The following is a 22,790-nucleotide window of genomic DNA, read 5'->3' as shown; positions in this document are numbered from 1 at the left end:
AGATGATTCGAATGATCGAGTGTCATCGCTGGTCGCAGTTAATTCGGCGCGTGTTAAACAAAAGGTTTAGTCGTTTTGACGACGGTCGTTTGCATTAAGTGGCTTTATCCGACGCGCGCCTACCCCAGTCTACATTTGACTTTGTAATTTCATTTATGGTGAATCGCGTATTCCGGATGGCTACGGGCAATGCGCGCAAACATTTGCAGCCAGCTTTACGTTTCGCATCTCGGAGGACCTTCTTTGACCAGCCAACTTCCAATTGAAACTGCTGTGCTCATGAATCTCGTGATTAAACCTCGTGATAAGGACAATTCCTAATTCAGCTCGAACGACACTGATTTTTGTTAGACCTAAACTTTGTCGAATTTCGTGGAATACAGGATAAAAGAAGTTTTATCGCTTTGTTTTCAAATATGTTTTAAACGACATGAGATAAACGGATACATTTTTTGTTAATAGTTTAATTAAGCGGTCCAATTACTTTCAAAACGTGATATTCGTTAATTGTCAATAACATTTTTCCTAAGAATTTTACACGTTGCATTATTTAAAAGTTAAGACGAATTATCATTTTATTCTCAAAAAAAAGACGAGAAAAGGTGAACCCAGAAATTCACTACGTCGTAATTCATAAATATTTCATAAATAATTCATATATATTTTAGACCAACGCCAGTAAGGACGAATAATTACGATAAATCATTTCATTCTGTGTATGCGACCTTCAGGATCTCTGATAGTAAACAGTATTAGAGCAAAAACAAGATTGAAGAGAAAAAAGAGGGCGTCCGTACTTCTAACTGTGACTGATCATGTAATCGCTTGTCTGTGCGCAAAATAGATTGTAAACAGTGGGAATAATTGAATCGATTAAACGTGAAACGATCGAGCGATTAATTAATAACTTCTGGTGTTCGAACTATCTAAATCACATCTTCGAGTTTCGAACGATACTTTAAAGCGGGAAACTTGCAGGAATAGGAGATTAATTAGACTGAATAATTTTCCGATGATTTTCACGGTTTAATCTCGGTGGTGGTGTTGCTTGCCTCTTAATTGCTTGAAAAAATAGAAAAATGATGTCTCAATAATGTGTATCTAGATCTGCCACGACGTACGTTATTTTTGTTATTATTTATTCTTCTTTTTACGCATTATCATACTAATTACGCGGAGAATGACTGCATCTCCTACCTTTTTAGTAAAAAATGATCCCGCTGTAATGATTGTTTCGTTCCAACGCGAGAATTTCGATGAAATTATTAATTTATTAGGTAGTTACCAGTCATTGACATTTTGTCAATTTGCAAATAAAAATAAAATTCGTCTGAACAAGAATAAAGAGATGGTCGTTTAAATGCTTTTCGTTTTATTGATAATATTTACAATTAATTCAGCGAATTACGCTACAAATTACATGAATTACATTGCCGGAATTTGTTGTGTTTAAGAGGAAGCCTCGACCATTTATGCCATCGTTGATTATGTGAATCGATGAGCGAGTTCAGCGAATCTCAGTTGATCCAGGCCACATCTGCCAAAGTTTTGGGCAACCACGCATTGGTCGTCGTTTGCAGCTAAACAAGAAAGAATGGAAACGCGTGAAACGAGTGTACGAAAAATCGTCTTACAATTTGCTCGATCGACGTACCACTATAGGCACATTGGTGTACGGTATCACGAATGATGTCCTTCTTCTCACTGTCAGGATATGCTCTGTCGATTTGCTCGTCGATCTTACGTAGATTAATAACGTTGCCATCCATCTAAAGTAAGTGGGACATTTTAGAAACGGTTAGTAAGCAAATATGTATATCGAAAAGCGTCGTTTACGACAGATGAAGAAATTAATTTTAAGTAAAGAATTTGCGGGCAGGTAAAATTGAAAATTAATTTAGAGTACTTTTATAATTTTAAGATAGAATTTTCAGTGACCGATAATTTTCTGGATCGAGGTTTTTAAAAATTCATAGGGCTGTGTTGCAAGTATCTTGTTCCCCTTCATATTTCATATTCAGTTTTTAATTATTATCAATTAATTAATTTACCCACTCCATGGCCTGATCCTACGAGAGATTTCTAAAACTAAATTCCGCGCTATAACTGGTTAAGATATAGTTATTCACTGCACGTAAATTAATTGTTACATCATACTATATCGGATACTGCATATTAATTTTGTACGTTATTCGTAGTTCGAATCTTTTATTATACTTTTCGTTGCTAAGAATCCAAGTACTATGCGTTGTTGGAAAGAAGACTAGTGGGATGGCACAGAAGCAAAGAAGAAACTGCTCTGTATCGTTCATCGTCGCACTTTGCTGTATTATTTTGTCAAGTCTATACGAAATAGCCAATCAGACTCACGCTCTTTATGCCAATCTTCGTTTCCAGCAACGTTCTGTGTTTGCCCGATAAATTCTCCATGCTGGACTTTATTAAGTAGAATCAGAGACTGTACGTACCAGACCTATCTTTTGCATCAGACAACTTTCGAAGCATCCTCGTGTTCTTATTCCCTCTGGGCTGGTGTCGCGAATTAAGTTTCCTAGGTCGACTATCGAAACAATATTTTCATTATTATTCATTCTCATTTCGAATGGTTCATTTAATTCTTTTCCTATAAAAAGTATTTACTTTCAAGCGTAAAAAGTACTCAGTTCGTTGGTTTCTATTTATTAATAATCGTATAGAACCATAAAACATATTAAAATATGTCTATAACGTTGCAACGAGTTTTTACTTACAGATAGTAAGACCCATTTGTTTCAAGCACGTCTCGGACATCTCAGTGGCAGTAACCTAAAATTACGAAAATGAAAAATATTAATTTTTCGAATGTAACTTAGAGAAGCGATGGATTCTGTGATATTATCGAAATTCAGTTTCACAGTATCGTCTACGTTCTTTCTTCTCTATGTTTAGCGTAATCGAGCCCGAGCCACGGAAACTTTAAACCGGTCAAAGACATACCCCGCAACATACGAAGTAAAGTACGCAGAAAAGAGCGACGGCAGTCTTCATGCTTGCGTTTTTTCAAGATATCGACGCTGAATGTGACCGTAGAGAAAGAACAGTTACGATAGATGCAAAGTGAACACGAACAACCGCTAGACACGAACTTCTTCGACTGGCTGCTCAACGTTTCGATCTGCTATTTATACCGTATAGTAAGTGCATAAAAACATAGAAAATTAATTGTTGTTGACAGTGATTTTTACGTAATGTAGGGTTGTAATTTGAGAATTGGAAAAGGATGGGAAAAGGAAAGAAAAAGTGTTTCATCGGCGTGTCACGGCGTAGATCTCTGGCTTCTGACTGGGGAGTAGGGAGTGTCCCTGCATCACCTTCCTGTCAGTGGTTAACGATATCCTGAAATCTTGTGACGTCTATCTCCTTCCTCTGATGCTTCCATTGGACGGTGGGTGTCTGTATTCGTTTATACATTTTGCATCGTTAAGATGTTTTGGTTAATTTTTTCAGCCAGCACATTTTTTTGCATCTCTGTTATGCTCGAGGCAATTTAGTCTAATGCACGAGCGGTTAGTCGTCGAATGTACGTCGTTACGTTGCGTTGAATCATCGACGAAACAGTCCATAACTGTTACTTCCCTACGCTGGTCGAGGTTGTAACTTGTAGACGTCTTCCGTCTGCTGTACCTCTGCCGTCGTGGCTACAGCGCATCCCAACGATCGGTGAAGCGGGTTCGTTTTCGTCGTGTTCCTCCCATGTCGGTGTGGGATTAGGGCATCGTTATCTTGTGACCACCCCAGCAGAGAAGTTACGATAGGCGGTTGGTTGAATCCAAGTCCATCCAAGAGCCGAATCTAACGACGTCTGTCACTTGTTGGTTTTAGTTGCATCCTTTCTTCTATTGTGGCATCGCTGTCTCGGTCGTGCGGTGCGTATTCACTAGTCATAGGGTTGTAACTTGCAAGTTGGAGAATCCGTGTGTTTCTTTGCTGATAAACTCATGTTGAATGCGTCTTTGGACAACCAGTTCGTACATACTTTGTACACGTATTGTACAAGATGAGCGTGGAAATCAATACGAACAAATTGGAATTGACGTTTTCCAGATTAAGGAATACAATTATCATTGATGTTTGCTTGCACAGGATACTGTCCTACGGATAAGTGAAACTTTGCGAGTTAAAATTTGGAGTGATTATTTGAATTAAAATATATTTACTAAATATATTACTAGAGCGTGCTACAGGTGACTCGTAGTTTAATAAAAATTATTATTCTAGGAATTTGTAGCGCTGTTAAGAGCAAGGTGGTCAGCTTAGGTGGTAGCTGGCCTAATTGGATTGCGTTTATACGAAAATTTTCGCATTCTAAAATGCAATAAAAAATCCCGAAGATTCACTTGAATGTTTTATTTAAACACTGTTTATACTATGAAGAGTGAGGGAAAGAGAGAGAGAAAAATATCTCAATTCTTTATATTGTAGAAATAAGATAACTTTGGAAAGAATTGATAGAATTACGAAGCATTTACATTGCAAACGATAAGATAAACATAAGCTAATTTGTTGACGCGTTTACAACTATGTTTAGAGATAAGTAAGAACATGGTACATTATCCTCCGTTCATTATATTCTTACGATTATGAAAGATTTTATCTCGACATAAAGAAGTGACACAGTATTAAAAAGTATTCCCTGTTAATAATTCTCATTAATCGCTTTTAATTGATTTTTAATTCATGTTTACGCGGGATTAATTTCATCATAGCTCGAACGTTCTACTTGCAACATCTTCGCCGGTTGTTCTAATGTATACTGTAATTTCAAGAATAATTATATTCCTTACTTTTGAAAACAAATCGAAATTTTGATTTATCCGTATTTCGAGGTGTGCAATTGGCATAAACAAGTTTACGTGAAAAATATCTACAAGAAATATTAAATAAGAAAAATGGCAATTTGTAATATATTATTGGAACAAATGGACCTTTTAACAATCAGATTATACGGTCATATTCCACGTTCAAAAATACGCTCGAAGTGTTCATCCGAAATATTGATACAGTGAACTGTAAATACTGTAAATACTCCGGCTTTCATTCTACACTTTCACCGTGGAGGAATCATCTGCGGCGATCGTGCAATGTGAAACGGTGTAAATTCGGTTTATACACAAGTCACATCGGCAGTTGTATTTGTCGGAGCTGACTGGTGCATGGAAACACTTGCGAGAAAGCAAGTATAGGCAACGAAAGTGTCGGTAAACCAACCTCTGGTGACAGAGGAGGAGGTGTCCCTGCAATTTCATAGAAACGCTTCTTCCAGGTATCTGTTTTAGACCAACACGAGGACGAACGAATAATTGCGGAAAATTATTTTGTTCCCTGTATGCAACCTCGAAGATCTAGTAATAACCAATAACAGAGCAAAAAAAAAAACAAGGTTAAAGAAGAAAAAAAGGCGTCCGTGCACCTGGTCACGAGTGATCACGTAATCGCTTATCTGTGCGAAAAGTAACGTGCGAGCAGTGGAAATAATTGAGTGGACTAAACATGAGACAAAACACGACATTGCAATTTCTGGTGTTCGAGGTAGCCAGCTCACAGTTGCGATGTATGAAATTTTTAAGCGGGAAGCTTGCAGATGTACAAGATTAATCGGATTGAATAACTTTCCGGCAATTTCCACGGTGTAATCTTAACCTTGGTCTTGTTTGCGTTTTAATTGCTTGAAAAATAAGGAAATAACGTGTCAGCGATGAATGTACACCAGTCCCACAAAGTAGATCATTTGTGTCGTTATTTATTCTCCTTTTTACGCTTGGTTACGTTAATTATAAATACTGCGCGGAGAATGACCTTATCTCGTAGTTTTTCTTGCAGAAAGATCTCGCGATAAAAGGTTTTCCGTTCGAATATGAGAATTTCGATTAAATCGTTAACTTACTAACTTAGTCGCTAGTTATCGACTTTTTTGTTTAACTATCTACACAGAAACAAATGTCATCTTAACAAAAGCGAAGAGTACATGCTTTTCGTTTTATTGACAAGTTTTACAATTGATTCGGTTAATCACATGTATTGCGGAGTCTTCAACGTTTGTTGTATTTAAAAAAATATCTTGACGATTTATGCAATTGTTGATAGCAGCTGACGAGCAGTGAGTTTCAAGTGTTCCAGGCCACATTGGGCGAAGTTTTGAGCAACCAGACACTGGTCGTCGTTCGCAGCTAAATAAGAAAGAATGGAAACGTGTGAAACAACCGGCACTGGTGTGAAAAGTCACGTTATCATTTGTCCGATTAACGTACCATCCTTGGCACATTGGTGTACATTATTGCGAACGATCTCCTTGTTCTCACCGTCAGGCAAAATATTGTCGAGCAGTTCGTCGATCTTCTGTGTGTTAATAACGTTGCCATCCATCTAAAACAGGTGCAATATTGTAGACAATGCTAGTAAGCATACATATCGAAAAATGTCACTTTCCACGGATGAAAAAGGTAACTTAAAGTAAAGAATTCGAGGAGAAGCAAAATTAAAAATTAATTTTCGGTATTTCTACAATTTTATAAAATATAGAATCTTTTCACTGATCGAAAATTTTCTGCATCACAGTTTTGCAAAATTCGTACTATGTTGTGAAGCAAATATCTTCTTACCTTTATTGATACTCTATATTTAGTTTCTAAAATACAATTATTCATTGTACATAAATTAATTATTACATTATCGTAATGGATCGGATGTAAAAACATGTACTGTTGTACTAGCGGTATATTAATTTTGTATGTTATTTGAGTTTGCTTTTTTTTTATTATACTCTTCATTGGCAGGAACCTAAGTTGTACTTGTTCGATAAATTCTCCGTGCTTGACTATGCTAAGTAAAATGAGATTTTACGTACCAGACCCATCTTCTGCATCACACAGGCTTCGAGGCATCCACGTTTTCTCGCTACCTCAGGGTTGCTGTCGTGAGCTAAACTTGGGAGATCAGCTATCGAAGAAGTATTTCCTTTATTATTTATTTTCGTTTCGAGCCATCTATTTAATTTCTTTTTTCGATGGAAAATATTTACGTTGAAACGTAAACAGTACTCGTTTCACTGGCTCCAATTTATTATTAATAAAATCGTATGGCACCATAAAATATGTTAAAATGTATCTATATTACTTTTTAACGAGTTTCTACTTACCGATGCTAAGACCCATTTGTTTCAAGCACGTCTCGGACATCTCACTGGCAGTAACCTAAAATTACGAAAATGAAAAATATTAATTTTTCGAATGTAGTTTAGAGAAACGATAGATTCCGTGATATTATCGAAATTCAGTTTTACAGAGTCGTCTGCGTTTTCTCTTCTCTACGTTTAGCGTAATCGAGCTTGAGCCACGGAAACTTTAAACCGGTTAAAGACATACCCCGCAACATACGAAGTAAAGTACACAGAAAAGAGCGACGACAGTCTTCATGCTTGCGTTTTTCGTGATATTGATATGCAAAGTGTTTGCGGAAGAAGTACACATACTTAAACAATACTTTCGATATGCGAAAGGAACTTATTCGACTGGTTAGTCAGCGTTTCGCCTTGCTATTTATACCTCATAGGTGAATAAGAAGTAGAAGATTGATCGTCGCTGATAATGGTTTTACGTAATTTAATTTCCCGGAAACATAGTAAACATTTACGTGTTTGTGAGGTGAATTATTTGTGATTACGATAGATATGTATTGTAATCATTTTTATGTATATTTGCAGTTCGTTAAGATACATATTTTCATCGATCGCATATTTTCATCCATCTTTAATTCTCTGGGAACGTTCGAATTTGAATATTTGGTAAAACGGAAAGCTTTTCAAGAAGACTAAATTTTATTAAAAATGAATTCTATTATCTTTAAGCTAGACAGAGAAAAATTATTGGGAGATGTTTCGTATTTGACAGGAATATAGGTAGTTTGTCTTTTTCCGATACCTAACTCTGAATTACGCTAATCGATTTGAATCTTTTTTTTACTATTAATATTTTCGTGGAAATCGCCGTCTGTTTGCAGCACAATTTTACGAGTCACAACATGCACACGGATGATATTCCACGAAATATTCATTGTGCCATCGATAGGGGAATGAGACAGCAAACAAAACTTAACGACGTGTAACGCGTGATCGGTATAAATTCTCTTACCAATAACAATTCAATGTTACAATAATATGTTTCTATACTTTATACGGTTACATTATAAACATTTATTTTGTTATAGTCCCGTTTGTCTTATGGAGCAAGTTGCAAAAACGAATCCACTCTTACAAATGTCGTCCTGTTCTTGCGCTGAAACAATGAAATAGATGTTTATGAAGATATTACGCTGATATTATCGACAACAGTTGCATGCTTTTAATGTCTGTAAAAATAACAAATTCCGGTACTAGCCTAGGTTTTGTTTGATTTGATAGCTCCAGTTTTGATAACATCAAAAACTACCTATATTTTAACGATGTCTATTGAAATATAATTTTCATCTCGGAAAGAGAACAACGAAAGAGAATATCAGTCTTAAATATTGACTTTATCGATATCTATTAATTGTAGCTGATGTGAGCTAAGATCAGAGGCGAAAATTAGATGAAAAGGTTTATTCGAAATGTATATACAATGTACGTATCTGGAATATATTGCAAAGACGTGAAAATATTTGTGAGCGTTAGTGTACGCCATGTACGGCTTTTAATCTGTGAAAGAGAGTAGGAAAATGTTATCTAAGTATATAATTTGTAAATAATCGTAGCTTTTTCTTTGTAATTCCTCGAATAGTTTATTCTGTTTATATCTATTTCGTGCGTTAAACGCTGTTAATTAAGAATTCTAAAAACGTGCATGGTATTTTCTATTTGCTATTTAATATCGATTACGTCGAAGCGAAATTTCGTTTGAACCGTAAATTCCCAAGAATTCTTCATTTACTTTCCACGACATTCTGTTCTCATTATATGTTTCTATCTGATTATATAATTTCAAATACTATTGATAACAGCAAATGACTGTTCGAATATATTATCTGTGACCGACATTTAAAAAAAATATTTCCAGGAAAAACATACTAACGTTATTTTTCTGGTCGATAGTTCACAATTTCATCGGTCGCTATATTAGATTTTCTAATAACTGGCGCTATGGATTGAGTTTCATACTTCGACAAAAAATTCAAACTTACCCTTTTTGCAACATTCGTTCAATGTTTGATTCGTGGCTATGGGGAAATCGTTGCGTTCCGCCGTTTCCAATAAATATTCAAACCGAATGTTCTTGTCTTCCACCTGCAAACGTTATGAAATAATAAACATTTTTTTGAAATATCGACAAGTCGTTAGATAATTAAAGAATTAAATGATAATCAACGTTTACCATGTGAGCTTTGTCCAGAACGCATATAATGAAACAACCGAAGTCCATCATGACGTCCTCGAAGTTTTCGCGTGATATATTTTCCTCTTGGAAAATGACGTCCAACTTTATCAAATCCGCTATAGTCGTTGGTAAAATCATTAGGAATGACAAATATCAAATATACATTATTTTCGTGGACATGAATTATAATAATTTCTCTCTTCTAATCTTTTAAACAGAATCGTACTTGAATTTTATTTACTTGCTATTATTTAATAATTTACCACGTATATGTTTACATTGATTATATCTTTTAGAATAGAAATGAGAATTATAATGGAAAATGTAAAATCCAGAATTTTCTAAGAAATTAAAAAAGAGAAAAGAATCGCGAAATTATATACAATAAATTATTTACAAGCAAATTATTAGTTATTTTATAATACATACTGTCAGTTAGATTGCTCTGGTGCAAACATTGCCGTATATCCTTTATATTAATGTTTAACATTTTTGTGAAATGTATTAGATTGCTTGCTCGGACGAGTATCTGTAGTAGATGGTAATTACTTTAATCGTAATAATTAATTATTTTTTAACATAGAGTGTATAAAAGTATCATGCTAATTACAAAACTTTTTGGTCCCGTTAATATACAGATCATTTAATATCCAGTTAATATCAGATACACCTATCATACTCCTAAAAGTTTAGCAGTTCAATGTATTATACAGGGTGGTTGGTAACAGGTGGTACAAGCGGAAAGGGGGTGATTCTACGCGAAAAAAGAAGTCGAAAATATAGAATAAAAATTTTTTTTTTTAATTTTTCCATCGAGACAACGATCTACAGTGAAATCCGTTATAACGAGACGCGATAAAGTGCACGCGTACCGAGCGAAAATTCAAAGTCGATTTTCTCGAAAACAAAGCCTCGAACGAAAAATTTTTATTCTATATTTTCGACTTCTTTTTTCGCGTAGAATCACCCCCTTTCCGCTTGTACCACCAGTTACCAACCACCCTGTATATTACAAATTATTTGCGTGTATTTACATGTACTGGGTAAAAAATTGCAATCCTGTTCATGTTAGCGCTGTACAAATATTAGTGTAACAAAATATTTTCATTTCATATTTTAACATTATAATTTTATTTATGCGAAGAGATCTTCTTTCATATTTACAAAGAAACTTACTAAAGAAAGAGAAAGAGAAAGCAGTAAAAAGCAATCGAAAATAATTTATTAAAATATTACGTAATTACATCTACAAACTTTACAAATCTAAAATTGTAGAAATTTTCAATTATTTATATATTATTATATAAATATTTTACCTACACAAAAATATACGTTGTTGTGTGTACTTACGTTTACGGAAAGAGCGTAGACAAGAATCGCGAGATATCGTCTCTTTCCCATCTTTCCAAACGATTACAATCTTTTAAAATCACTGTCACGATGTCAACGAGAAATTCAGAAGCTGTTTCTGCGAAAAAGTATGCAAACTGCGCGACTGCAAAGTATTTCTGCTTATATTTATCGTCGACCATGAAAACGGTGCCCCAGTTGACAAACATATCGGATTTTAACCAAAATTGTTTTACGTATACGTATCAAAAGTGAGTTAGTCAGCGAAAATGAAGCAACGACATTCAAGGCAATAAGGAACGACAAGAGAAAAAACGAAGTGGTTTTAAACAGTGATATAATTTTATTTACTTCAACGGGATGCAGATAAAAGAGGAGAAAGCTGCAAGAATTTATCCAAGACGAAGAGAAAAATGAAAATAGGAAAAGAAAGACACAATGATGGGGATAATTTTGATACTACTGCTTCGAATATTCTGTAATCTTCCAAGTAAGAACATTATTTACGTATCAAAATAACATCCATCGTTCCATTGTCACCGAATTGTTCTGAAATTTGTAAAGATCGAAAGAGAGATTCTAGTACTACTAAAATTTTATTTTATCTCCAATTAATCGTCGCGTAATTCTCAAAGAAAGAGCTTGGAAAGTGGACCAAGATCGTTAAAACTAATCGTAAGATACTAATTCTCACACTGTTACTATTTTAATTTCACTGATAATTATCGTATTATTTTAATGAAAAAGATATCTTCCATTTAAAATATTCGATGAACTTTCGTCTTTCCTGGAGTCGTGGTTGCTCGGCTTTTCGAAGAGCGATCCATGGGGTTTCGTTAATAAGAATGAGATTAAACGAAGCCGATTCGGGGCATCGTTACTCACGCAAACACCACGGTGGTGGCGGCGGTTGGCTTATGAATAAACACTGCGGCGTTAACGCGTTATGAATAATTAACCTGCACTCGAGACACGGACGCTGTGTGCATTTCAACGTGAAACAGGCCAATGTTTTACGACCACCCGGTATACGTACGATCGCGTGAATGTATGCTTTTGGGACATTTCACGGTGAAAACTGATGCATTGTGATCGTGTATGGAAATTTTTCATCTTGTAAGCAACGAGAGGTTTCATTTGCTTTTTATCTTCTTTATATCTTTCTTCTTTAGCGATCTTTTACTACATAAAAGAGACTAAAAACGTGTAGATACACGAATGCAGAATTTTTGAATTTTTTAATTACGTACAAACTGTGAGTCCGTTATTTATTATTTTCTATCTTATTCGTCTGTAACTCGAATATCTCGATGTCAATAGTCATTTTCAAATTACGTATTTTGGTTTGTGTTTGTTACTATATTAAAATATTTTAGGAATCGTGCTATACAGTGTGAGTAATTATTATATTTTCACAATATTTCATTTCTGTATATTTGACATTGATTTAATGGATTTCTAATTCGTAGCTTCCAATTTGATCTTTTCCACGCGTTGTAGCTTCCTTTTTCAAGCGACAGACACAACAAAAGAATGAAATAGATTTTTAACATTAGTTCCCTATCATCCCATGAAACGTAATCTGGCAATTTAAAGAATATTTTATTGTATCTTTAGGAAAGTAAACGTATTAAATATCAAAAGTATATTATTCTTTTCTCGCTGTCGTTCTTCATAATCCACGAGATTGTCCATGCTTGACTCACAGCATGCTGTCTAGTGAACGACGAGCAACGATCGCGTTAGCGTAAGCGACTCACGTTGTGAGGCGGTATAATGTAGCCCGTAATGGTCGAAGTTGGCTGGCATACAGGATGGAATAAAGTTACGACGACCTTACGCGACAGCGAAGACACGACACGGAGACACTTTTGCAAATGGTCGGCTTTACGACCGATTACAGACGTCGGATACGTTTTCGATGGAATCTCGGATTCGGGTCCGGACCCAAGTGGAATATTAAGTCAGAAATGTAAGTTTCTTGTTCGAATATCGGATGTCCGTGTCCTCGTGATCATCGACCGATAGATCGATCATGAATCGCGAAATATCGCCAACTATCGGTTAAACGAAGAAATTATTGATAACGCGTGCACTGGTTCGCGAAAGTAGAGTCGAATGCTTATCACGGGGAAGTTCGATGTCCACATCGTATGCGTCGTAAAATGTTTTGAAGTTTCTTAAATTTAATAAATTTGTAAGTTAGAAGAGCGGCTACGTAGAGAAGATTTGATCGGCGAGACAATTTTTATTACGGAATGATCGTTTATTATTCAGCTGCGTCAATAACGATAAAAACAATCGACACGCGACACCGATGGTTCGATTAATATTTATGAAGTTAGAGAAGGGAAGGATGCATCACGAGCTGTATCTCTTACATCATTTTATTAAACGTACTACACGTGGTAATTCGAATGATTACAACTTCATAGCCTTCGAAGAATGATATTTGGTCGACTGTCTTATTAGTTGAACAACTTCCCTATGTAACAGTCTACGTATTTGTTACCGATGTTGCACTCGTCCGTTTCCCCTTTGGCTATAACAAAGTAAGTAGTTCGAGTTAACAAATATGGACAGCAAATGTGTACGAACATCATCGATAATAACAATTTCTCAGCAAGTAAGAAGCTCTGTTCGCGTTGTCCTTCTGAATATAGCGTCTGCTTGATACTTTAAAATTATATCTTTAAACATCCAGAATAGCCGCTCAGGGTCGTTAATTTGTTTGTTCACGATGCTTAGAGAGATTGTTATTAATTTTTCGATTTCTTCGCGAAGTAATTAGAAAAATTCGAAGATTATAAAACTGTCAAGCGTCGATCAGAACTAAACATCGATACTTACTGCCAGCACTGCATTCATTTGCGATGTCCTTCACAAGTTTAATATCATCGTCGTTGCCAGCGTGAACGGTTTCTATCATTTTGTACACCGGATCCATATTGAAATCGAAGCCTTTCAACTAGATAAGAAAGATAGAAGAAAAAAAATGATTAAAACCATTGGTCGAAGTTAACTGATTGTTTGGTTAACAATACACGTACCACGTTCATTCGTTTCATCACACAGACTTTCAGGCAACCCATTTTCCTGATGTCAGCGTCAGCTTTCGGTTGCTGGATGTTCGTTGCAGTGTCTGAAACGTGATAATCATAACACACGATACATTTCACAACGAATCTAAAAAATCAATTCTTCTTTTATCTAATATTTTTTCCAATATATTTCGTTGAGTTCAAAGATTTTTTAAGAGATTTTACCTTCTGCGATGTTAAGCTCGTCGGCGCACGGTTTGATATCCGGCAACAAGTACTCCATGTATTTTCCGATTACGGCGTCCTGATCCATACCGCGCACAATCGTCTGCAAAAAAGATTATTGATAAAAGCTAAAAAATTATTGTTCGCCGTATGATTATAAATAACATTGCGACGGTGTATTATTAGAAGACGACGATATTAAAGAGAAAAGAGTTCGCATGTGGTGAAATTTCATCCATGATAGCCCTTAAGGATTAAAGAATATGTTAATATTAGACTGCGAATTTATGAAAACTGACATTTTGGAAAATATAGGAATGCGGACGATGGAAAAAGTAGTATCGGTAGTAATATGTTATGCAAAAAGCTCTGTCGCGATTCCTTAGATTTTTAAATAACACGTCACATCTGTTTATCGCACCAAGTTCTTTTTTTTTAACGCAATGCAACTGATTGGCGTGAAACGTGCAATATGTTGGCAATCTCCGTTGCTGAATGTCTTGGATTTCGTTCAATTAAGTTTGCTATTTCACCGCTATTTGTTATCGGCCTGCCACTTCGTCTGTCATCTTCCAAGTCCCTGGTGAACTTCATCTCCGTGATCTTCGAGTAATCTTCATCGTTAAACTTTCTGATTCATCTTGCGGTAATACGTTTGTTATTGGAATTATCACCATAAACACCACAAATCCATTTCTTTATTTACTCTACACTCTTTTTTCCCGGAAATAAAAAACCATCGAATGGCAAAAATGAATACTCTGATCGCCAATTTCGAAGATACAATCTTCTCGATCGAAACTGAAGAAGAACTGGCCGATACTGCGGATGAAATACAAACTTGCAAACCATTCTTAACTGGATGCTTTATCCGTCACAGTTAAACTTACTAAACAACGTAGTATTTATAAACTGAAGTGTTCGTTATAATATTCGAGGATGAAACATCCTTCAGTTTTAAAAAAACTAGTCTTAGAAACAAAAAAAAAAAAAAAAATCGAACGAGAAAATTAAAAAGTTGTGCAACAGTAAGGAAGACGATTCCAATATTTAAATCGTATTTATCGGAAGAGAAAGAACGGTATATAGGATTCAGATTAAAAAATGCAGCATTCTGCTACTACTGTTAACATCGGTTGATTTATACTACTTTTCAAAAACTGATTTGTCTTTAATCGATCTATGGTTGATTTATATCGATTTACTCGAATTACTGAAAAATGAACCTCCTTCTTATCGCAGTTACCTGTTTAATTTCTAAAAAATCGACAAGTACTTACCACGGCGGCCAACAGGCAAGTAAAAGTCACAAGGGTCTTCATCTTTCAATCGTCGTATCGAAACTTAATTTCTGAACGAAAATCGATTGGTTTCGCGTGCTTTCCTACTGGTATCACAGTGTGCAGTACTGAATCCCGTGGGACGATATTTATATGGAGAACAAACAGAGACAATAGCTGGTGTTAAGGTCTGACAGCGTACAGCAGGAAACGAGATAATTGCCCCTGGTTCTACCTCGATTTACGTAAGATTGATTCAAGTACGGCCGAAATACGTCTAATCATCATTGGCACGCGTCAAATTTGTCACAGGAAAGTGATCGTTTGCCGTGCGTTCGGTGATCTTGGAAGAAGCACTTGTTCAACGTAAATTACAGGATCGAATCAGCCATCCTGTAATAATGGCATCGTCCTGTACCGTAGTACTGTAATCTCGACTAGGAAACTAGAAATGACAGTGCAATCGAGTATTTACTGATTTGTTTGTTTCTTCCTCCTCTTATTCGCCTTCTGAGAATCGTATGACCAAGGAGAAACGAGCTGGTTGAGTATAGCGAGTAGTCTTTGACGACGAAGGATCTGTTTGATCGTAAGATATTGAGGGAGGACGAAAGAGCATGAAACTGTGAATAGGGCGAAAAAGAGATTCGTTGAGAAAAGTATGATTAAAGGTTCCACGAATGATGTCCGCAAGAGTAAGAAAGATGATGATTAGGTCTTTTTGCAAACTGGTGTGAGGTCAGATGATTAGAATAAAGATTGATTGGACAAATTGTGTAAGATACGATTATTGAGGAGGTAGAGGAAAAATCATGACGACAAGGTTTTTAAAGATACACCGAGGAGATTAAATAATCGTAACGACTGATTATATTGGCATTTAACAATCGTATCGATTGATTATGCTGGCGAGAAAGAAGTGGAATTCTATTGAGAAATTTTTGAAGTTAGACGGTAATGTTGACTGATTAGGAAGATTAAAGTGTCTTATATCAATTTATTATCTTAGTAAAAGAGAAGCGAGACATTGTCGTGCAATTTGTAAGATTAAAATATAACTGATCGAGATCGTGATCATCGATTGTTATCCAACTACGGTGTATTTTATAATATACAGTTTCTCTTCTACGATAGGTTCGTAATATAATTACAAGTAATGGTAACGCAAGAGATTCGGTTATATTAAAAACATAAAGCAGATATTTCCTGCAATTTCCTTTTAAGAGATCCTTTTAATACTTGTCCACATAACATTGAATGAAAGAGTAAGCCATCTTGCAATCGTCCGACATATCTTTCACTAAAACGAAACTGTGTTAGTAAAGAATCTAGTTTTAAATAAATAGGTAGAAGTAATTTACCTTTATCAAGGCATTCAACTGCATTCTTTTTCATAGGTTCGATCTTCTCAGGTTCTTCGTTGTGCACGATCTTGATGAACTCGTTTATCATCTCTAAATTTATCTTGGAGTCTTTCAACTTAAATACAAAGATGTTCTGCGTTATGCAACTATTCCGTAATTTAACTTTTGGTTAAATTAAAAAACATCGTCTATGAATTTTTTGCTCGATTGTAATATCTTATCGGTTAATCGAAAGATGATCGAGTATAACAAGTTATTAAACGAATTGAATTTACCGGATGTTAATAAATATTTAAAGCCTCTTTCAAATGAGCTCACCATGTTCATAGATTTTAATATACACGATCTTAAACAGGAAGCTTTGTCCACTCCCAGTTTTACCTCCTGATCAAATATTACCCTTGGGTCCGCTGAAATATTAGAATATTTCGCGTATCAATTTAATAAATTGTGTCTCCCTGTTGGAGAAAATAATCATCACACTAACTTTCAGTGTAGCCAACTGTTTTCGCACACTTCAGAGTAGGAACCTTCGAAAGCTCCAAGTAAGTGTCGATGAAATCTGCTTGGATAACTGCCTGAATAATTAATAAATATCGATTAATAATACTCAAGGAATAAACAATTCGTGGCCTGTACGAAAATTTCTATACTCTGCCCATTGTGGAGAAATAACGCGAAAAAATTGCTTGGACGCAACGTTATCGAGAAACGTGAAATAATTTGTATATTGTTTTATCGAGATGTAAAAAGCCTTATAGCAACAGATACAGCACAGAAGTCCATTATACACTGTATATTCTATGACGCATTGAATTACCGGGGATTCTTCTCAATTTTATTTTTAATATGTACGTTAGTTTCGGTGTCTGATTTCGTGCTCGATGCCTAGCGTTTAACCGTGCAGGTTTCTATCGTGCACGTGCACGTGCATATAATCATCTTTATAAGGTCGCGAATGAAAGAAAGGAAACGAAATAAAATTGAAAGTCGAGCTAGTCTGGATTAACGCAAAAGGAAAAGAAATAAAAATCTGGTATAAGAATCTTGGAATGAGATTCCAAATTGAGACGCTTTAAATTTCAAATAGATGGAAATTCCAAACTCAATAATAATCAACATTTTACTTACTATAGTTAACAAAAGACAGATGCCAACCAGAAGACTCTTCATTTTGAGGTTGATTTTTGACAAAGAAGAAATACGCGTTAAGAATATATTTCCACTACTAAACTTTCTGGGCGAATTGCGGCGATATTTATATTGCAAATGTGCTGATAAAAAAAAGTCTGTTACATATGATACATAGCCTAAAAAAACCTATTAAAGTATATCGTATTGATGGATCGTTTCCGATCACCTACGTCTCGTATGATGATGATGAGAACTGTTGGTTATATGATTATTAGTCAAAAAACTGGAATAATAATTACTTCCTTTAGTTACGTATCGTTTTGTTCGACGTTCTGTTTATCAGCCACGATTCGAATCGGATTCAAAACACTTATATGATTCAAAACACTGGACAGAAATTTAAAAAATATCAGAATACTTTACCAAAATTAGATAACGCCGCGAAAGTCCTTGTCGATGGAATTAATTAGAGATGATACGAAGAATTTTACGAGAACGAACGTTGTGTATAGTGTAGAAAGTAAAATTGGTAATTTCTTTCAAATCAGGGCAATTTAAAACGTTTATTTGAAACCGTGTTTGCAGTATTTTAAGTGAAAGTCAGTTAAAGCCGCTAAAAGCTATATCTTGCGATAAATTTATCCAACTATGTTTTTATAACGATATTAAAACAGTTTAAACTGTAAACAAAGTCGGCAGTTTGAACAAACGTTGGCGATCTTCCCAAACATTTTCAAAAGAGAGATCCTGATTTTTTTTTCATCTCCGACAGATATAAATAAATGTAGTGACTCAGAGAAGTCATAATAATAATTACCGTTCGTCTATCGAGTAACAATTAATTACCGTTCGTCTATCGAATAATTAATTACCGTTCGTCAGCCGAATAATTACCATTGTCAATCGAAGAGTTAGTTATCATTTTGTCAACCGAAGAATTTTAAATCCGTCAGTCTGTCAGTCAATTGCCAATATCGAAATGGAGTAAGATTTGAATAAATCATTACATATTGTTAATTTACTTTCGAACAACTTTAATTCTCTCCGGTGCTAGTATTCCCGCACATAGCAAGTTAGCCGAAAGAGGAACTTATTGCCAGTTGCATTAAACGTCAGTTAACGCTTCCGAACGCGGCAACCAAACAGAACGCGACAACAGTCATCTTTCGCTTCCTTTCTTTATATCGGTGAAATAGTCGTTCATTGTATTTAGAAAAACGAGTCTTTCCAAGTGTAATATATTCGACTTTATTTGTGTACAGATGTTTACGTGGATGAGAAGATTAGATGATTAGATGTGACGTAGATGTTTGAATCTTTTGCAATTCATACGTCAAAGAAATATTAACAAACACCGCAGAAATAATAGTTTCTTCGTGTTTGATAAACTTTAATAATAAACTCTACTGAATTTTACGATATATGTCTACTTCATTGTAAAAACGCATATTAATCAATTTTATTATAAAGTTCACGTTATATTGAATTTACGAAACGAAAAACAAATGATGATTTGCCAAAGTGAAAAGAAAAATGAGGGATAATTAAAAATAATTATTGAAGCGTTCAATTTTCATCTGATTGCTTTTGTATTCGCGTCTTTACAGTTGCATCATATCTTGTATTATTTTCTCTGTGATAATTCCAATGCTTCTCTGCTATTTAAGAAATCACGAAGTCGAAATTCCTTTGAATTAAGCCGGCGTCATGCAGCGTGAAAACTCGAAAGCGATGTCGCACTCGTCGGTTTTCTCAGCAACTGCAAGGATTTTTAATGAATTATTAAGAATCTATATATTCAATACGTTCTTTCCTATCCAGTTTAATCTTTGCTTACCTTCTTCCACACATTTCTTTATCTTATCCATATCTTCCGCAGTTGAGTCTGACTCTTTGCTAAATTTCTTATCCATAAAGTCTTTTAAGTTGTCTATTTGGATCTGACCGTCCGTCATCTAAACAACCATTTTTATATCAGAGAACATAGTTGAAGATTGTTGAACATAGAAATGTAAATATATATTTGAGAAGTTTGATTGTTCGGAAAAAACGACCGAGTACATGTCAGGTACTGTACGAACACGACAACGTCAGGTTTCGCGTTATAAATTAATCAACAATGGAATTTTAGGGTTTTGAATAGAAAGTTGTTCAGTCACTGTTTAACTATAGACCTTATTTCGATGATCTATCGTCTTTTTTACACTCTCTAAGTTATTCTAATCCTTTGACAATGTAATAAGAACTCAGAATAAAAGATGAACGAAGAATCGAGAATGAAAAATTTAGAAGAAACATCGTCTCTTTATCCTGAAGATTTCCTGCGTTTCTGGTCTTCTAGAAACAAGGTTTTCTCGGATCAGATAAGAGAAAAAAATACGTTCTTTTAACTTTCTATAAGTGATAAATACTAATAATTGTTTGGCGTATGACGACATTTAAGACGTGAGATTTATAATATTATATTCGATAATCGTGTGTATGTATGTAATATCGTATTGCATATTTGTGTGTCTACTTGAACTAACTAATGATTGAACAATTTTTCGAAACCTTTCGAGCAAAGAATTCAGAAACTATCAAACATTGGTGAGAAATTGAGGGTAAAGTTAAATTAAATAATTGCAAGAAAATTGAACCTAATAAAGGGGCAGTGAGATAAAGGAAAAGATGTTCAAAAATAAGGAAAATGTCTTACAATGTTTATGCGTTTCAGAAAACAGGCTTTCACGCATCCCCATTTGATCCTTTCCTCACCTTCCAAGTCATTAACGGCAAACTTCTGAATTTGATCTAAAATACAGATAGATCGTTTTAACGAATGTGTTAGGAAATCATCGACAAAATTTCAATGATTATTGCAATGCGTTACCTTGCGGAATCTCAACTTCTTCCAGACAAGGTATTATATCCTCTTTTAAAGCTTCTATGAATTCTTCAACCTTATCATCACAGATGGCTCCCTAAAATAAACATTTGATGTTTATTGAAATTTAATTTTTTACATCTTCTTCCTTTTCATTACACCGTTTACTTTGTCGTTTATTTCATTTTACTTTTTTTTTAGCAGATAAAGTAAAACGCTTGACGAAAGAGTCATTTTTCCGAATACAAAAATTAATATATAACTAGTTATAATACTTTTTTATAGTTAAATATAAATAGTTTCTTGAAACATATACAGGCGATTCTACAGAAGTGGGAATTATTCGGCAGTGATCTTGTTCACACGTTTTTTCATTTAATAATTAACTAAATTTAAATAATTAACTATACGTGATTCTTGTTGCTTATTAATACATAGCGACCAATCGACTATTTGAAATCCTTTGACGATTTCTGTAAAATTTATGCATGCGATAAGTATATTCATATGCATTTCTAGATTCGTTGCAAATGTTAGTATTATAATTACGATAGTCGTGTTCCACTGCCGTATCAATGAAATTTCTGCGTATTGTTCAAATGTTTCTATAAATGTTAACGCTTTCACTGTGGACAAAAGTACACTCCACTTTGGTTTTATAGGTAACCGTAGCTAAAACGAATTCTATCCCCTAACGATCCCATAGTAACCAGGACACGTACTAAATTAATATGGAATCTCACTCACCGCAACGAAGAAGAGGCAACAGATAGCCAAGCTAACTCTCATGTTGTAAGTAAGTTTCGGATAAAAATTCCACAGAAAGCAAAACACTTGACTGACGCCTGTCGACACTTGAACATCATATTTATAGCAGAACTGTGGAAATATGTGTCCAACATCTTCTGAGGTGTTAAGATTCCATTATGGAATAACAGGAAGAGAAATAATTGCTCAATTCATGTTGGTGTTTATGTAACGTGTCTTGATTAAAATCTGCCGGCCCTCGATTGCTTCGGATGAAGAATAAAAAAAATAATAGACTTCGTCAGAAGCAGGGAAGATGATCGTCGTTCGTATAATTAAAATTCGGTTTTCTTCTAACGAGCCACGTTCCGTGATCGATACATAACGATCGTTAGGCGTGATTTATTCCCCGATATCTTCGCCGATCACCCTAGTGCCATTGGCATGCGATGATCCGTCATGGGAATGGTTTCTCTTTTTAGACACTTTTTTATGGACGATAACCGACGTTTACGATTCAAACGGACGGAATTAATTGGTCGGCTAATTACTCTGTTCGATTCTATTCTAATTATTGCCTATAATTATGGCAAACACGCGTGTGAAATCTGGAATGATTACAGGTGGCCTTTTAAAATAGAATCGTCGTAACAGGTACGCGTTAACCCTTGCTACGTGGTATCGTCAAAGCTGAGAGTATTTTCGTCGTACAGTATCGGCCAAAGGTTTGCGATCAGTGTATAGTCGTTTTCCAGTGTATTTTCCAATGTAAGTTGATTTTATTTGAAAACGAAACTGTTAACATTCGTTGTTATTAGGAAATTGATAAAAATGACCATACACTTTGTGTTCCAAAAGTTTGCAGTTATTACGCGTTCCATAGAATCCAGAAATTTAAGAGAACAATTACGTTTCTATCGGCTTGAAACTCTTTTCTAAAAGTCTACTAACCCGAAATATTTCTGGGGTGTGTGCATATGATATCTATAGCACGGATATCAAATTAACAACGAAATTAGTAGCGGATTCGATACACGCACTTGAGGAAGTTACTTCCAATTTTTAATTAGTAGCCTATGTTCTTCGTAACGTAAGGCGTCAACGTGTAAAAAAAGCTAAAGCCTGGCAAATTACTACGCAACGAAGAAAGCCATTTTTTTTTTCAGAACGAGTGCATCGAAATCATAGACAAGGTCGTCGTTTTACATCAGTTAGTGCAACTTTTAACAGCAACGGAACTTATTCGCAAGAATTAAGATCTTTCGAGCTGAAGCATCGACAGGAAGACTCCGAACCAGTTCGACAAACTATTAGGAGAACCGGATTGGGTTTTTCCTTCGATTAAAGGCGGATGACGGACGGCCTTGAATTAATCTGAGCGTTATTATCGTCGTAAC

At 35.1% G+C, this 22,790-nt stretch overlaps 6 protein-coding genes across 8 annotated transcripts in view; 1 reads left to right on the top strand and 5 right to left on the bottom strand.

The window, feature by feature from the left end:
- The window catches only part of spri (Src homology 2 domain-containing protein sprint), a 211,924-nt gene that overhangs the window by 8,823 nt on the left and 180,311 nt on the right, over window positions 1–22,790 (top strand). The gene's annotated exons all lie outside the window — the stretch shown is intronic.
- On the bottom strand, window positions 1,356–3,146 carry LOC138183569 (uncharacterized). The gene is made up of 5 exons (XM_069120680.1): window positions 2,977–3,146; window positions 2,751–2,805; window positions 2,469–2,560; window positions 1,655–1,769; window positions 1,356–1,580 (listed from the first exon to the last, which is right to left on the bottom strand). The coding sequence occupies exons 1-5, from the start codon at window positions 3,025–3,027 to the stop codon at window positions 1,486–1,488; spliced, it is 408 nt and encodes a 135-aa protein (XP_068976781.1). The 5' UTR covers window positions 3,028–3,146; the 3' UTR covers window positions 1,356–1,485.
- Window positions 6,002–10,864, bottom strand: LOC138183565 (general odorant-binding protein 19d-like). Of its 3 annotated transcripts, XM_069120672.1 has the most exons (9): window positions 10,737–10,864; window positions 9,816–9,915; window positions 9,384–9,502; window positions 9,193–9,295; window positions 7,401–8,309; window positions 7,175–7,229; window positions 6,884–6,975; window positions 6,288–6,402; window positions 6,002–6,206 (listed from the first exon to the last, which is right to left on the bottom strand). In XM_069120672.1, the coding sequence occupies exons 5-9, from the start codon at window positions 7,503–7,505 to the stop codon at window positions 6,106–6,108; spliced, it is 468 nt and encodes a 155-aa protein (XP_068976773.1). In that variant the 5' UTR covers window positions 7,506–8,309; window positions 9,193–9,295; window positions 9,384–9,502; window positions 9,816–9,915; window positions 10,737–10,864; the 3' UTR covers window positions 6,002–6,105. The 3 variants fall into 3 exon arrangements, with proteins under 3 accessions (XP_068976773.1, XP_068976774.1, XP_068976775.1); XM_069120673.1 differs by lacking the exon at window positions 9,816–9,915 and having other exon boundaries at window positions 10,737–10,752; XM_069120674.1 differs by lacking the exons at window positions 7,401–8,309; window positions 9,193–9,295; window positions 9,384–9,502; window positions 9,816–9,915 and having other exon boundaries at window positions 10,737–10,802.
- On the bottom strand, window positions 13,110–15,399 carry LOC138183566 (uncharacterized). The gene is made up of 5 exons (XM_069120677.1): window positions 15,283–15,399; window positions 14,003–14,105; window positions 13,787–13,878; window positions 13,587–13,704; window positions 13,110–13,278 (listed from the first exon to the last, which is right to left on the bottom strand). Exons 1-5 carry the CDS (start codon window positions 15,322–15,324, stop codon window positions 13,205–13,207), a joined length of 429 nt encoding a protein of 142 aa, XP_068976778.1. The 5' UTR covers window positions 15,325–15,399; the 3' UTR covers window positions 13,110–13,204.
- LOC138183568 (uncharacterized) lies at window positions 16,260–17,934 on the bottom strand. Its single transcript, XM_069120679.1, has 5 exons — window positions 17,778–17,934; window positions 17,134–17,224; window positions 16,965–17,056; window positions 16,644–16,761; window positions 16,260–16,582 (listed from the first exon to the last, which is right to left on the bottom strand). The coding sequence occupies exons 1-5, from the start codon at window positions 17,817–17,819 to the stop codon at window positions 16,515–16,517; spliced, it is 411 nt and encodes a 136-aa protein (XP_068976780.1). The 5' UTR covers window positions 17,820–17,934; the 3' UTR covers window positions 16,260–16,514.
- On the bottom strand, window positions 19,335–21,520 carry LOC138183567 (uncharacterized). The gene is made up of 5 exons (XM_069120678.1): window positions 21,394–21,520; window positions 20,653–20,743; window positions 20,479–20,573; window positions 19,618–19,735; window positions 19,335–19,539 (listed from the first exon to the last, which is right to left on the bottom strand). The coding sequence occupies exons 1-5, from the start codon at window positions 21,433–21,435 to the stop codon at window positions 19,475–19,477; spliced, it is 411 nt and encodes a 136-aa protein (XP_068976779.1). The 5' UTR covers window positions 21,436–21,520; the 3' UTR covers window positions 19,335–19,474.

Source organism: Bombus flavifrons, chromosome 9 (genome assembly GCF_040668555.2).
Source record: "Bombus flavifrons isolate JBK064 chromosome 9, iyBomFlav1_principal, whole genome shotgun sequence".
NCBI classification, from domain to species: Eukaryota; Metazoa; Arthropoda; class Insecta; order Hymenoptera; family Apidae; genus Bombus; species Bombus flavifrons.
This window is presented reverse-complemented; position numbering and strand designations above follow the sequence as displayed.